This window comes from Equus asinus, chromosome 1, assembly GCF_041296235.1.
Source record: "Equus asinus isolate D_3611 breed Donkey chromosome 1, EquAss-T2T_v2, whole genome shotgun sequence".
Classification (NCBI taxonomy): domain Eukaryota; kingdom Metazoa; phylum Chordata; class Mammalia; order Perissodactyla; family Equidae; genus Equus; species Equus asinus.
The window spans coordinates 104,115,569-104,128,370 of NC_091790.1; the positions used below are offsets into that span (position 1 = coordinate 104,115,569).

General features: G+C 37.1%; 1 protein-coding gene across 13 annotated transcripts in view; it reads right to left on the reverse strand.

The window, feature by feature from the left end:
- Positions 1-12,802, reverse strand: part of SUGCT (succinyl-CoA:glutarate-CoA transferase) — a 747,747-nt gene that overhangs the window by 169,918 nt on the left and 565,027 nt on the right. For 12 of the 13 annotated variants that reach the window (XR_011501704.1, XR_011501660.1, XR_011501715.1 and 9 more), the window contains one exon: positions 465-528. The exons of the other annotated variant lie outside the window; for it this stretch is intronic. Coding sequence is in view for 9 of the 12 variants with exons in the window: in XM_070504514.1 (XP_070360615.1) it covers positions 465-528 (64 nt within the window). In the remaining 3 variants the exon portion in view is untranslated. The remainder of the gene's footprint in view (positions 1-464; positions 529-12,802) is intronic. 13 annotated transcript variants of the gene reach the window in all.

Sequence of the window (12,802 nt, forward strand, 5' to 3'; positions counted from 1 at the left end):
ACAAAGCCGACATCCATACCGTCAACCATAGTTTAGAAAGAAAACTCCCTGGCCTGAGCATTCAGTAGCCTTCCTTGGACACCATCTCTATCATTCCTGGCTTTCTTTATCATTCTTATCTGAACCACAAGAAATTTTATAACATTTGTCATATTCCCTGTTATCTATCAGTTGGCAATTACATAACGTACATTTCTGAGTATATGATTACACAAAATGGAGTTAGGTAATATGAGTATTTTTTGTCACCAAGGAATCAGACGTTTGTTAGAGCAAAAACACAATCCCATCGCCTCAGCATACAAGCTTGTGGGTGTGATCCTACTGTTTTCCTTCTAACCGAAATGAAAGTTTGGATAATGTCTTGCCAAGTTGTTTGGGGGATAATCAGCTACCTGCAGTGATCAGCACAGGGAACAATTAATAAGGGAAGGTGTTAAGAAAAATAACAAAAATGTTCAAACCTGGCACTGATATCTTCCCCACAGTCGGATGTTTCATCTCCATAATGAGGCCATTGTGTAACACCTTAAAATGTAAAAACAGAGAAAAATAACTTATAAAATAAAAGTATCTACAATCTCAAGGGGTATGGGAAGCCATCTATTCAGTCCATTGAAGAAAGATATTGCAAAACACAAGATGTTTTAAATTTTAACTTGAAAGTGAAGATCCGAGATAAAAATGTTTCCATCTTATATTAAACCAAGTGAAGCCAAAAAGAATTAGAAGACTCAAGGACTAGCAAACTACGGCTTTATAAAGTCTTCCCACACTAAAAATGTTTTTGCTCCTAAATGTAGGGTATGATTGCCCCCCTTTCATCTATGTTTGGTCCTCTAAATAGTAAAGTTCGGCATCTTCCTTCATTACCTCATAGCAGGATTTGGCCAAGAGCAACTGTAGAAGGACAAGATGGGAGGGAGGCACCGGGACCTGGAACAGAGCAGCCCACTGGGGTGGCACATGTGCTTCTGGTAATTTATTCATTGACAAGTGTGGGGAGTCAGTCCAGTTTGAAAGGTGAATCAGAGTATCCAGAAGGCCCAGTGACTGCTGAGAGTGGATAGATTCAGGGCTTCTGTGATAAGCAACGAGGAGAACCCTTGACAGAGAGCCCAGAGTAGGCCCAGGTCAGAGGCCCGAGCAGGCCACTGCAACCAGAAATGTTTTCAGTGGTAGTAGACCTTAATCATAAGACTAGGTTTCAGGGGGCCAGCCTGGTGGTGCAGTGGTTAAGGTTGCATGCTCTGCTTCAGCAGCCTGGGGTCCACAGGTTCAGATCCCGGGCAAGGACGTACACACCGCTTATCAAGCCATGCTGTGGCAGGTATCTCACATACAAAATAGAGGAGGATGGGCACGGATGTTAGCTCAAGGCTAATCTTCATCAAAATAGATAAATAAATAAATAAATAGTTTTAAAAGACTAGGTTTCAGAACTAGGACTCCACTATCCTCGAGTTGGTGGGGAGCGAGGTTGGGGAGAGCACTGAGAAAAAAAGCCAGAGACCCCATCCTAGAGGGCTGATTGGGTTCCCACGCACTGGGACCAAGAGAGGTACTTGGTGTCCCATGAAGAACGCAAAAACACAAGGCAGACTTGACTTCAGGGCTAAGATTCAAGGCCAGTTACCAGGACAGGGACATCCTCTCAGCACTCGACTAGCAGAAATGACCTGATATATTGAATCACTCGACAACTGAAACAGAGCTAGTTAAATCCTTTGCATACAGAGGCTGTAGTTTTTCCCATGGGGTGGGTAGGAGAGATCAAGTGTCCTCCAACTGCAGGTAGAGCATGAGATGAGGGCATGGAACTAGATTCTAGAACATAAAAGTTGAATTACTGGAGGCAAAATGTCCTGCCATACGCAAAGGAAAATGCTGCAAAGTTGTTTTCTTTTGTTTGTTTGTTTTGTAACAACTGGAGGTTACATGGGTATACACCGTCTCAAAGAACCCCAAAGTTTAATTCATTATTACTATTACTGGATCTTCGGTGAGACATATATGGACGACTTATATATGAATTATGCTTCACCTGCATTATCTGTTCTGTACGTGGATCTGAAGGACAGAAGTATTTCAGTGGCAGAGTAAACTTACGGGCCACAATTTCATGCTAATATCCCCAAGAGTAGCAGCTGTAATGGTTCTACAGTATTTTGAGCTTCAGGTAAAAGCAAGATTTGCTTTTCACAGAGCAGAAGAGCATGGAACAAACAAACTAATAAAAATGTTTTCTCACTTGGAAAACTTAAGGAAAGAGGTCAAATTTCTTGGGTTTTATCCATTTCCAGCGAGCTTTCTGGTTACATTATGGAACAAACCATCAATAAGACAACCTCATGGGTGACTTTTTAAGGTTAGAACTATAACTCAGCTACGGCTAAAATATTCTGGCTTCCGCTGTTTCCTTTGGGAATAGTCACCACTTTTGGGGCGATGCTCTTTAAACAACCATGTCAACGCCCCTCATTGAGGGAGAAGCCACACCATATGGAGATCCTTTCTAGGAATGCCTTGCCTCTCTTCTGGAATCACCAGCTTTGCACCCAAGAGCTGGCCAGAGAAAATTCTTGCCAGTGTTAGAACTGTGCTATAATTTAATTCTGGTGTGGCTCGTTCTCAGCACCCGCCCAGCACAGCCTCCTCCTATGTGGGGGTGGGGGCTAAATGCCAACGCGAGGTGCTAAATCTCAGTTCTACTGAGGACAGGAACAAAAATATCGAGCTAAATTTCACTTGAAACAATTATCTGCACACTGAATCATTCTCCTCTTCTCGTATCTCTGTTGCCCTCCTGACTCCCTCTCTGTAATAACACTGCAGTGCTACTCACAAAAGACAAAAGTGAGTGTTCTTAGCTAAATATAACTTAACTGATAGTGTTGAAATTAATTAACGTTGAATTTTAATCATGTAGAAAACGTTAAGTGTCAAACGTGAAAGGGTAGTTGGTAAAGGTCAAGGGACATATGTCAAAGTTTTATGAAGCAAAAGCTAGCAGATGATTGAAGTTTTTCATGGAAGCAGCTTAAGGAGTGAACTTCCTTTGGCCCTACCCCTGTGGCTGTCTATAGATGCTATTCCCAATATGAAACTTTCTCCTTTAACCACATCAATTCCTTTGCATTGAAAATCGCTCCGCTTTAAGCAGAAATAGAATTTTTTCTTAGGTTTGGCAGAGGAAGTTAACTGCAGTTTCTCATTTGCAGTAGTATTTGTATAATTCTGAGGCAAATGGGCTAGTCTGAGTGCCCATATTCAGAAAGAACTGACTTATTCCCCAGCTTGTTTGCCAACCACATTTTTAGGTAAAGTCTGAAGTCCATGAAATTCCATAGGCTTTCTTCGTGAATCAGGTCAGATTATCTCAGAGAACAATTGAGGCTGTGGCAGGGCTGTCCCTGGAAACCCTGCCTCATGACTTGGAATCTTGGAAAACTCTCCAGCCTTGTTTGTGGGGCAGGTCCTGCTCTGCTTAATAACATATTCAGGAATCTCAGAACCCAGCAGACTCTCTGAATTTTAACATAAATCTCTCCCACAGAACTTCAGGCGACTCTTTCATCCTAACTTCACTGGAAATGGAGGAACTGCGGGTCACCACCATTTCTATGGCGTTTCTTTGGGAATGGTTACTAAACATTCCCTTTTCCTTTTCTCATCCAGGCGCAACACCGCAATCTCTACTACCTTAACCTAGAAATTCAAGTTTAAAGCGTTTCATATTCTGACCACTAACACTGGCATGGAGACCTAAGCTTTAGGGACTTTTGACTACTATCTTCCCTTAAGGAAATTTTATGCCTAGACTCTAAGCCTGGCCATTCAGGATATACTTGGTTGCATATCTAGTTATTTTAAAATAAAGCAAGGGATCTTCCCTAGAATTTCGTAGCGGATTTTTGTCCTTCTTTTATTTATTTTATCCTCCTTAGATCTTTCATGGTTTGGTTGTTCTTCTAAATTTCATTTTTTCTTGAAATTTCAAAAGCTTATTCTTGACAAGAATAGAATTGTAGACAGTGCACCAACCTCTTTAGCAAAGTATCAGGCCTATTTAAAATAAGGTCTCTCTTTCCTCTTCAAGAGTTTTACAGATTGACAGCCTAATGACAGAGTCAAACAGTAATGTATTAATGATGGGGGAAAGAGTAAAATGTATACCTTAAAGCCATGTGGGAAATAAAAGTTTAAGTGAAAGTAAGAAAGTCTTTTTATTAAGTCCTATGGCAGCAATGGCAGGAAAAAAGTCTATAATATAGCACCAGCAAGAAAAAAATGCAAAAAAAGTAAAAACTGAAACCCGCTATGTAAGCAGTGAAAATCTCTATGGAAAGCAAGAGATCTGGGTCAAGCTTAGAAGCAGCAAGTCATATTCAAATGAAAGAAGATTGATCGAGTGCCAGAATTAAATGATGTACATAAATGATATGTGTAAAGACCATATCAAAAATCAATGTAATACTATCAGTGACATTAACAATGCTGCACAAAAAGGAATTCATCTATCCATTCACTCTGAATACAGACATGACCTACTTATTCAATTTAACAAACATCATAGAGCATCTATATACTAGTTGACATAAAGGAGCTGGCAGTAAAAAGATGAATGCTGAATGAACTTGCATTCAAAGTGCCTATAATTGGAAGAGAGGTTAGGGAATAAGAGACCTGAGTCAATTTTTATAACACAGTTTAAGCTCCATAAAGAAGAAGCAATATCCAATGAGTAACAAGTAAGTAGCTCTGTCTACCTTAGAAGGAAGGCGAAGGATATAAGTCAAGGAAGACAGTAAAATCTAGAACAAAGATGATATTGAAATAAAACATTAGGTTCCCTTTTCTCCACATCCTCTCCAACATTTGTTAATTTTTGTCTTGTTAATTATAGCCATTCTGATAGGTGTAAGATGATATCTCCTCACAGTTTTGATTTGCATTTCCCTAATAATTAGTGATGTTGAACATCTTTTTATGTACCTATTGGCCATCTGTATATCTTCTTTCGAAGAATGTTTGTTCATATCCTCTGCCCATTTTTTGATTGGGTTGTTTGTTTTTTTGTTGTTGAGTTGTATGAGTTCTTCATATATTTTGGAAATTAACCCCTTGTCAGATATATGATTTGCAAATATTTTCTCCAAGTTTGTGGGTTGCCTTTTCCTTTTGTTTATGGTTTCCTTTGCCTTTCAAAAACTTTTTAGACTGAGGTAGTCCCATTTGTTTATTTTTTCCTTTGTTTCCTTTGCCTGAGTAGACATGGTATTCAAAAAGATGCTGGTAAGACCAATGTGAAAGAGTGGACTGTCTATATTTTCTTTTAGGAGTTTTATGGTTTCAGGTCTTACATTCAAGTCTTCAATTCATTTTGAATTAATTTTTGTTTATGGTGTAAGATAATGATCTACTTTCATCCTTTTGCATGTGGCTGTCCAGTTGTCCAAATACCATTTATTGAAGAGATTTTCTTTTCTTCATTGTAAGACAAAAAATAACAAATGTTGGAGGGCATGTGGAGAAAAAGGAACCCTCATACACTGTTGGTGAGAATGCAAACTGGTGCAGCCACTAAGGAAAACAGTATGGAGATTTCTCAAAAAATTAAAAATAGAAATACCATATGATCCAGCCATCCCACCACTGGGTATCTATCCAAAGAACCTGAAATCAACAATTCAAAGAGATTTATGCACCCCTACATTCAGTGCAGCATTATTAACAATAGCCAAGATGTGGAAGCAACCCAAGTGCCCTTAAACTGATGAGTGGATAAAGATGTGGTACTTATATACACAATGGAATACAACTCAGCCATAAAAAGAGACAAAATCATTCCATTTGTAACAACATGGATGGACCTTGAGGGTATTATGTTAAGAAAGTAAGCCAGACAGAGAAAGACAAATATCACATGATTTCACTCATATGTGGAAGATAAACAAACACAGGGACAAAGAGAACAGATTAGTGGTTACTAGAGGGGAAGGGAGTTGGAAGGTGGGTGAATGGGGTAAAGGGGCACATATGTATGGTGACGGATAAAAATTAGACTATTGGTGAACAAGATGCAGTGAATACAGAAACTGATAAACAATAATGTACACTTGAAATTACACAATGTTATAAACAATTATGACCTCAATAAAATAATTGAAAAAAAAATTAGGTTAACAATTGCAATGAGAAATATAAGAATAGCTGCTATTGCTCAACAAAATTCCTTAAGGGTCAGGCATTGTGTTAGGGGCTAAAGAGTTGTTTCCATTCAGTCCTCTCATTAACTAGATCAGGTAGGAATTACTGCTATCTGCATTTCTACTGATAAAGTGATGGAAGCCTAAAGAGGTTAAACAGCTGCCAAGGTTCACAATTAATAAGTGGTTGACCTTGGATTATAATTTAGGTGTGTCTGACCCTAAACTCTTAGCCAGTTGGACATTCAGCAAAAGAAAAAAATAGACAAGGATAATTTGATTTACCGGTAAAATGACTAGCCGATGTGGTCAATTCTGTAAAACAAATTAGTCAATTCACTGGGGAAAGAAAATTAGCCAAACAGATTGCTTGGCACTATGCGGCCCAATTAGTTAAACTGAACTGCTCCCTTTTAGGTAGCCAAGGATATTCCGGCTACCACAGATACAGAGGCTGTGAAAAGAGGAAGGATTGGGTCCCAGCCTAGTTCAGATTTTGAAGGGGCCAGACCCAGCAGGTGACCTCGGGAAAGGCACTTAAGAACCCTCCTCAGTAAAAAGCAGCTAATTAACATCTTTTTCTCAGGAGTTTGTAAAGATTAAGTGAGATGAGGAGTGTAAAGAAGTGAACACGGCATCTTGGATGAAGCAAGCTCAGAATAAATGGCAACTGTTTATCATGATCCACAGACAGAGTGCAGACTCTGGCTCCACCAACGACTGAGTTGTGTGGGTTTAGGAAAATTAATTCATGCAAGAAACAGATGTTAAATGTATTAATAGTAATGATTAATAATTAATAATAAATATTAAACTCATATTAACATGCCAGGCATATTTAAGGGCTGTGGAAAAACCAGGTCACAGAACAAGTAAGATCTTTGCCCTCAAGAAGTTTACAGTCCTGTAAGGGAGACTCAAATTAAATGGAGTCCACTGGCCTGTTATTGTTACGTAATAATATCTGTTTAGTTCTCTGCTATATATTATCTGGCACTAACTGGTAGATGGTCAATAATATTTTAGTGGATTTATTGAATTTAATTAATTAATTGAATTAATTGAATTAACCAAGTAGCACATGGCTTCTTTTGGTTTTATTATTTTATAGGGGTAGGCATCGGACAGTGTTCTCTGTTTTAAGCTTTCATAAATTTCTAGAGTTCCCTTAACACAAAACTGTTTTACTGGGTTTCCAAAATATAATCATTTTCAGGAACTTAGTTATCAAGTTCCAGAGTTGCCTTGCAGTTCCCTCAGTTTCCTGAAGCTTTCCAGGTGATCTTGAATCTGTCCTAGACAGTGAGCACATCTGAAGATATTCCAGAGACCATGCTGAGAAGCTCTGCAAGGACTGTGGCCATTAACAGTGAAGAAAAGCCAAAAATGGTGACTTATGAATCCAGCAGAAACAGCAGGCACGCGAATCAGACATGTAAAGTGAGTCTGATCACACTTAAAGACAATAAGCATAGCATCCTTCTTCACTGGGAAAATCCAGAGAACCATTTCCAAAACAGGCAATAGAAAGCGAAACAACATTGGCGTAATCTCATTTATTGTATTGTCCATTTTATCAATTTAGTCATTCCTTTGGCTTAATGGGAAAACAACCTTGGAATAATATTCGACAAGTTACATAACTGAAGGCATAACTTACAATTAATAAAAGTTAATTCAATTGTTTCTGAAAACTATGACCACAAAACAAGAAAAATGACATAGAAATTCAAGGAAAAAAACTGACACGTAAGCTTCTAACTTTACTTGGATAATGAAGGTCAAATTTAAATGCTGACATTTTTGGTTTTCTTATTTCTTTTGAAGCAATTACTGTAACTTAACCTTATTCCTGTGCTAGTGCACATGACACAGACTTTTCCTTCTTTTCTCTAATTAGAAAATATGAATATTAATCACTTAAAGAGGTATTATAACATACATGTAGAGTTTAATGAATACTAATAAAATGAACACCCATACACCCGACTCCCATCTTAAGAAATAGAACATTGCCAAAATGTTTCGAGCCCAAGTTTGCCCCAATCCCTCCCTCCTCCATCCCAAAATGATCACTTTTCTGAATTTTTTTATCGTTTCCTTCTTTTTCATACTTGTACTCCATATGCATATATCGCTAACAATTTAGTGCTTGCTTTCACCCGTTTATAACATTTATATCGATGAAATCAAGTGAATATATTCTTCTCTGACTTGCTTTTTCTCTTACCATTGTTTGTGAGATTCATCCATTTTGGAGCTTATGGCCATGGGCCAATTATAAGGTCAGTAATATAAAGTATACCATTATATAAATATCATAGTTTATTAATCCACTCTGCTCTTCATTATTTCCAGTTATTTTAGTATGTCAAGCCGTGCTGCTATTAACCTAACATTTTGTGCAATAATTTCTCTAGGGTATACATATACCCAGAGCTAGAATGGCTAAGACATAAGACACATGTTTCTGCAACTTGTTAGGTAATTGGAAATTATTTCTCTAAGCGGTTTACCAACCATTCCCACCAGCAGTGAACATGGTTTTCAGTTGCTTTACATACTTAGCAAAACTTGATATTATCGGAATTTTTAGGTTTTACCAATCTAGTAACTCTGAAATAGTATCTAATTGAAGCTTTAACTTGCACTTCCTTGGTTAACAATGAGGCTGAGTATATTTTCTCTGCTTAGTAATTATAGTTCATCTTCAATAAAATGCTTATTCATGTCATTTGCATGTTTTTCTATCAGTTTATTTTTTTCTTATTGATTCATATAGATTCCTTTACATATTCTTGTTATGAATCCTTCATTGGAACATAAATAAAAAATATTATGGCTTTATTTCTCCTTTGCTGATGAAAGAAATAAAAGAGACGTAAATAAATGGAGAAGCATACCATGTTCTCAGAATTGAAGACTCAACATAGTAAAGATGCCAATCTCCTCAAATTTATCTGTAGGTTTAACACAATTCTTACCAAAATCCCAGAAAACTTATTTGCAGATGTAAAAAAGCTTACTCTAAAATTTATTTGGAAAGACACAGGCCTCAGAATAGCTTAAACAGTCTTGAAAATAAGAATAAAGTGAAAGAGAATGAGTCTACCTGATATTAAAGTACACCATATAGCTACGATAGACTATATAGCTGCTAAAAGAGTATGGTATTGGCAGAGGAACAGACAAACCAATGGAACAGAATAGAGAACTCAGAAATATATCCACACAAGTATGCCCAAATATTTCCTGACAAAAACGTAAATGCAGTAGAAGAAGGATGGATTCCTTGACAAAAGGTACCAAAACAATTGGGGAGGGGGAGAAAGAACCTCAACCTAAATCTCATATTTTGTACAAAAAATAACTTAAGATGGATCATGGACTTCAGTGTATAATTTAAAACTACAAAATCTTGGGAATAATCTTTGGGATTGCTCTGCAAAAGATCAGGTTAAGGTGATGAAAAGTGCTATAGACTGGAAGAAATATTTGCAAGCGATATATCTGACAAAGGACTAGTAGCTAGTATATATTTACAAAGAACTTTTACAACTTAACAGTAAAAAAAAACTAACAATCCAATTTTTAAAACTTAAAATTTTAAAACATTTTTGGGGCCAGCCTGGTGGCATAGGGGTTAAGCTTGGACACTCTGTTTCTGCAGCCTTGGGTTTGCAGGTTCAGATCCTGGGTGTGGGCCAATACACCACTCGTCAAGCCATGCTGTGGTGGCATCCCACATAAAATAGAGGAAGATTGGCACAGATGGTAGCTCAGTGACAATCTTCCTCAAGCAAAAAGAGGAATATCGGCAACAGATCTTAGCTCAGGGCCAATCTTCCTCACAAAAAAAAAAAGAAGAAAAGAAAAGAAAAATTTAAAAAAATTTAAAACGTGACATCAAATACCAGCTAAGAGAATCTGAATCATTCTTCCCTTTCTGGTGAGAACGTAAAATGGCACAGCCGCTCTGCAACACAGTTTGGCAGTTTCCTAAAAAACCTAAACAGGCAGCTGCGTATGACCCGGCAGCTGTGCTCCTGAGCATTTATCCCAGATAAACAAAAAGTTATGTTCATACAAAAACCTGCAAACGAATGTTCATAGCTGCTTTATTTGTAATAGTCAAAAACTGGAAACAACACAGATGTCCTTCAACCCATGAATCGTTGAGCCAACTGTGGTACGTGCATTTTATGGAATACTCCTAGGTCATAAAAAGGAACCAACTTGACTCACAAACAACCTGGATGAATCTTGGGGGAATTACGCTGAGTGAGAAAAGCCAATCCCCAAAGATTACATGGTGCATGATTCCATTCACATAGCATTCTTGAAACAATAAAATTCCAGAAATAGAGAACAGATTAGTCGTAGAGGTTAGAGGAGAGATGGGAGTGGAGGAGAGAGAGGTGGGCGCAGCTGTTAAAGGATAGCAAGAGGGATTCTTGTGCTGGGATGTTCTGTATCTTGACTGTATCAGTGTCAATATCCTGGTTGTGATATTGTGAGATAGTTTTGCAATGTCACCCTTCTGGAACTAGGTAAAGGGTACATGGGATCTCTCTGTATTACTTCTTAGAATTACACGAGAATCTACAATTGTCTCAAAATAAAAACGTTTTATTTTTAATTTTTTTTCATTTGCACTTCCAGATTTTGTTTTTTGAAAAACTGGAATTGAATTTTGTGGATAATGTGAAAGGGGATTCGATTTCATTTTTTCCCCTAGAACAATTTTTGAGCAGTCCTTCCTTTCCTCGTGAATCTGCAGTGCTAGCTTTGTTGTGGATCATGCCCATACGTGTTGGGGTTGTTGCTGGACTCTGTATTCTGTCCTACAGGTCTATTTGCCCACATGGCCGATACCACACTGACTAAATCATTGTAGCTTCATCATAAGCATCAGTGGTTCATTTGTCAAGATCCTCGGCCCACGCCTTCCTCGTCCTTTGCCTTGAGGGTTTCTTGGCCCCTTACACTTCTCTATAAATTTTAAAGTCAGGCTGTCAAGTTCAGGAAAATCCTACTCAGCAGAAATAATATCCTTACAATATTATCTTACCACTCATTAAACATTTACTTTAATACTTTCCATTTATTTAAGTCATTTTTAATATCTTTATAAAGTTATCCCATTTTTCATAAAGGCTTTGCACAATTTTCATTAGATTTATCTCTAACAAAAGCAGTCCATTTTAGTTGCTAATGTAAAATGGATCTTTGTTTTTTAAATAAAACTTTCTATTTATTGCTAGCATATAGAAATGAAATTAACTTTAAAATTTTGGTTTTATATCTGGTAAACACTCTTATTAATAACTCATTTTTACATTCTCTTGGGTTTTCTATAAAACTAATCATATCATTTCTGAATAATTATAGTTTTGTTTTTCCTTTCCAATTCTTTTTTTTTTGAGGAAGATTAGCCCTGGGCTAACTACTGCCAGTCCTCCTCTTTTTTGCTGAGGAAGCCTGGCCCTGAGCTAACATCCGTGCCCATCTTCCTCTACTTTATATGTGGGACGCCTACCACAGCATGGCTTGCCAAGCGGTGGCATGTCCGCACCCCGGATTCGAACCAGCGAACCCCAGGCTGCCGAGAAGCAGAACGTGAGAACTTAACCTCTGCACACGGGCTGACCCCTCCTTTCCAATTCTTATACTTTTTATCTTGTTTTCTTATATTATATTGTTGGCTAAGACTACCAATAAATTGATGGAGCGTCAGTGGAAAACATTTTTATCTTGTTCCCAATTTTAAAGAAAACACACAACGTTTCATCATTGTGTTTACACCAACGGTATTGTAGGCACACTTTATTAGGTTAAGGAATTTATTTCTAGTTTGCTGAGAACTTTATCACAGATGCTGACTTTTATTAAATTCTTTTTATCCATTTATTAAGAGGATCATATAATTTTTCTCTACTAATTTGTTAACATGAGGAATGAATTAATTTTCTAATATTGAACTAAACTTAAATTTCAAGAACAAACTCATTTTTGAGTTCTGTTTGGTAATGTTTTGCTTAAAATTTTCTTGTATCTATTTTCATGAATGAGATTGGCCTGCACTGTTCTTTTCTTGTATTGCCTTTTTCAATTTTAGTATCAAGAGTAACTTTACATAATAAACCGAGCTAGTCTAAATCCTCTTTTCCTATTTTTTGAAAGTATTTGCGCAAGATTGGAATTATCTGGTCCCTTAACACCTGGTGGAAACTCACACACAAATTACCTGGAACTGGTGTTTTATGAGCGAGAAGGTTTTTAATTATCAATTTCTTCTTTTAACCTATATAGAGCAATTCAGATTTTCTCTTTTTTCTTGAGTTAGTTTCAATAATAATACATATTTTCTAGGAATTTTACCACTCTGCTAAGTGATCAGATTTATTGCCATAAAATTGTTCATTACTTATCATACAATTTTAAAATTATTATATCTTTCTGGCAAATTAAAATTTTTATTATTATGTGGTGACTTGTAAAGTAATGCGTTTTGTTTTAAACTCTGTCGTGTCTAACGTTACCAAAGTTACACTGGCTTAATTTTGGTTTGTATTTTCTTCATATATCATTTT